At 43.8% G+C, this 3584-nt stretch overlaps 1 protein-coding gene across 15 annotated transcripts in view; it reads right to left on the bottom strand.

The window, feature by feature from the left end:
- The window catches only part of GIT2 (GIT ArfGAP 2), a 68960-nt gene that overhangs the window by 54692 nt on the left and 10684 nt on the right, over positions 1 to 3584 (bottom strand). For all 15 annotated transcript variants that reach the window (XM_017879674.1, XM_017879678.1, XM_017879677.1 and 12 more), the window contains 2 exons: positions 1274 to 1360; positions 1040 to 1170 (listed from right to left, as the gene is read on the bottom strand). In XM_017879674.1, the coding sequence (XP_017735163.1) occupies positions 1040 to 1170; positions 1274 to 1360 (218 nt within the window). The remainder of the gene's footprint in view (positions 1 to 1039; positions 1171 to 1273; positions 1361 to 3584) is intronic.

Below are 3584 nucleotides of genomic sequence, written 5' to 3'. Positions count from 1 at the left end.
TTTTTTTTTTTTTTTTTTTTTGAGACAGAGTCTCGCCCTGTTACCCAGGCTGGAGTGCAGTGGTGTGATCTTGGCTCATGGCAACCTCTGCTTCCCAGGTTCGAGTGATTCTCCTGCCTCAGTCTCCCAGGTAGCAGGATTACAGGCGCCTGCCACCATGACTAGCCAATTTTTTTTTTTTTTGTATTTTCAGTAGAGACAGGGTTTCACCATGTTGGCCAGGCTGGTCTCGAACTTCTGGCCTCAAGTAACCCATCTGCCTTGGACCCTCAAAGTGCTGGGATTACAGGTGTGAGCCACCATGCCCGGCCTAGAGTGAGCACTTAGATGTCTACTACCCAAACCTTACAATTAACATTTTACTATACTTGTTTAATCACATATCTATATATATAGATTTGCTTTTAAGTTCAAGCAATAACTAAGAGTATTAAAAAATAGAAGAGTGCGGCCAGGCGCGGTGGCTTACGCCTGTAATCCCAGCACTTTGGGAGACTGAGATGGGTGGATCATGAGGTCAGGAGATGGAGACCATCCTTGCTAACACGGTGAAACCGTCTCTACTAAAAATACAAAAAAATTAGCCAGGCGTGGTGGTGGGCACCTGTAGTCCTAGCTACTCGGGAGGCTGAGGCAGGAGAATGGCGGAAACCCAAGAGGCGGAGCTTGCAGTGAGCCGAGATGGCCCCACTGCACTCCAGCCTGGGTGACAGAGCGAGACTCCGTCTCAAAAAAAACACAAGAGTGCATTCTGTAATTCTTGATACTTGATTTGGAATCTGACTACAGCTCAAATACCACTGTGTTATAAAGGATCAAGTAAAAGATTGGAAGTTTAGCACACTGGTTCATGATTCTAGCCTTCCTCAACTTTGCCAGGCTGAGCTTATATGCATTTGAAATGTCTTCATCCGTAAAATAAAGTAACGTAAATCTTTAAAGGGGTTAAATGTTAACATATACAACTTAGCTACTTAACAAGGAATCATACCCAACAAAAAAATCCCAGAGAGAAGTAGCAAGAATCTAGGTCTCTTACCTTGCATAATCAACAGGAGTTTTCCCACTAGAATCCTGTGTGCCTGGGTCTGCTCCATATACTGCTAATAATTCAGCCTGTAAAATCTGCCCTGCTTTGGAGGCAACATGGAGTGGGGTGTTTCCTTTTTCCTAAGAATCATTAATAAAAAGTAGACAAAAGAGCACATTAAATAAAGCTACATGAACACAACTCACTTAGTTTCAATACCTGAAGCAACTGATGTTTTCTTACAGGATGAAAGAAGTTGGCTTGTGCTCCTAAAGACAACAGTCTCAAACAGGTTTCAAGATTCCCTGTTCTCACGCTTGAATGGAGTTGCTGAAAAACACAGAAACAAGAAAGGAACCATGGTTAGAGGTGTAAAGAATGATGTCCTAGAGCAGTGGATAGACCATTTTAATATATGTTACATCAGTAACGCATAATCTTTATTTGTCTTGGTAAAGTGCATGGACCAGTCTCTCCTTTTGCCAGTCACAACCGTCCCTGGGCTGTAAGATGGGGTCAGGCCACTTTACTGCTAAGGAAACTAGGGCTGTGAAGGCTGACTTGCCCAAATGCATGACTTGTCTAGGAAGTGGCACAGCCAGAACCTGAGTGAGAGGTAGGACTGTGCTGTGTGAAAAGGTGACTGTGCGTGGTTCTGATGTCTGACAGACCTGAATTTCAAACTATACCCACTTCAAACTGTGTGGCCTGGAGAAAGGGCTTTAAGCAATCTGAACCTCACTTTCCTCATCTCAAAAATGTCAACAATGGCCAGATGGAGTGGCTCATGCCTATAATCCCAGCATTTTGGGGGGTTGAGGTGGGAGGATCACTTGAGCCCAGGGGTTTGAGACCAGCCTGGGTAAGACTCTGGCTCTACAAAAAATATGAAAATTAGTTGGGTGTGGTGGCGTGCGTGCCTGTAGTCCCAGCTACTAGGGAGGCTGAGATGGGAAGATCACTTGAGCCTTGGCAGTGGAGGCTGCAGTGAGCTGTGATCATGCCACTGCACTCCAGTCTGGGCGACGGAGCGAGACCCTGTCCAAAAAAAAAAATTTTATAAAAGGTGGCATTTTTCTTTTTAGAAAGAGTCTTGCTTGCTCTGTCATCCAGGCTGGAGTGCAGTGGAGTGATCATGGCTCACTGCAGCCTCAGTATCCTGGGCTCAAGCAGTCCTTCTACCTCAGCCTTCCAAATAGCTGGGACTACAGGCACTGGCCACCACGCCCTCCTAATTTTTTAATTTTTCAATACAGATGAGGTCTCACTATGTCGCCCAGGCTGGTCTGGAACTTACGAGCTGAAGCGATTCTCCCACCTTGGCCTCCCAAAGTGTTGGGATTATAGGCATGAGCTACTGTGCCTTATTCACAGGGTTATTATAAGGATTTAGTGATATAATAAAGTGCTCAAAGAATACAAATGCTATAATAACAGTTATCACTATTAGTTGTTACTGTAATTAGGGCTTTAGGACTTCAAATTCTATACTGTGTAAGCTACAGGATCCTGCCTTATACAATACCCTCTCTGTCACATTATTCTTGGCCTGTATAATACGCTTTAATAAAGTATTTCAGGGTAGGAAAAGGCCCATGATATACCGAATTCTGTACTACTGCAGAAAAGCTCTTATACATTCAGAAGATGAGCTGCCTTCCTTTCAAATCTAACCTAGAATTGTCCAAGATGCAGTAACCCTTATCACAGGAATTAAGAAATCTACTCTAACATCTATTTCTTCTAAGTCTTATTTAATTTTTTAAATAGTTATTTTTGTTTGTTTTTTAAACACAGGGTCTCATTATGTTGCCCAGGCAGGACTGAACTCCTCGGCTCAAGCAACCCTTCCACCTCAGCCTCCCAAGCAGCTAGTATTACAGGCATGTGCCACTGTGCCTAATTTTTAAAAACTATGATCAGAAAAAAAAAAACAAAAAAACCCAACACATACCAAGTATTATTAACCAATGGAAGTAGCAAGTATATGCATTTATATGCAAAATTTCAAATTCTGAATTCTTCAGCCAGATTCTGCTGGGGATTAAAAAAGGGGGAGAGGAAAAAAAAAAAAAAGGCCAGATACAGTGGCTCACATCTGTAATCCCAGCACTTTGGGAGGCCAAGGCAGGCAGACTGCTTAAGACCAAGAATTTGAGACCAGTCTGGACAATATGGTGAAACCCCATCTCTCAAAAAAAGACAAAAATTGGCCGGGCGTGGTGGCTCATACCTGTAATCCCAGCACTTTGGGAGGCTGAGGCGGGCAGATCACTTGAGGTTAGGAGTTCAAGACCAGCCTGGCCAACATGGCGAAACCCTGTCTCTACTAAAAATACAAAAAAAAATTAGCCAGGTGTGGTGGCAGGCACCTGTAATCCAAGCTACTCAGGATGCTGAGGCAGGAGAATAGTTTAAACCCAGGAGGTGGAAATTGCAGTGAGCCGAGATCGTGCCACTGCACTCCAGCCTGGGTGACACAGCGAGACTCCATCTCAAAAAAACAAAAAACAACACACACACACACACACACACACACACACACACACACACA

The sequence above is a fragment of the Rhinopithecus bieti genome, unplaced genomic scaffold, assembly GCF_001698545.2.
Source record: "Rhinopithecus bieti isolate Rb0 unplaced genomic scaffold, ASM169854v2 scaffold_11933, whole genome shotgun sequence".
Lineage (NCBI taxonomy): Eukaryota > Metazoa > Chordata > Mammalia > Primates > Cercopithecidae > Rhinopithecus > Rhinopithecus bieti.
Note: the sequence above shows the minus strand (reverse complement) of the source record. Positions and strands in the feature narration are given on the sequence as shown.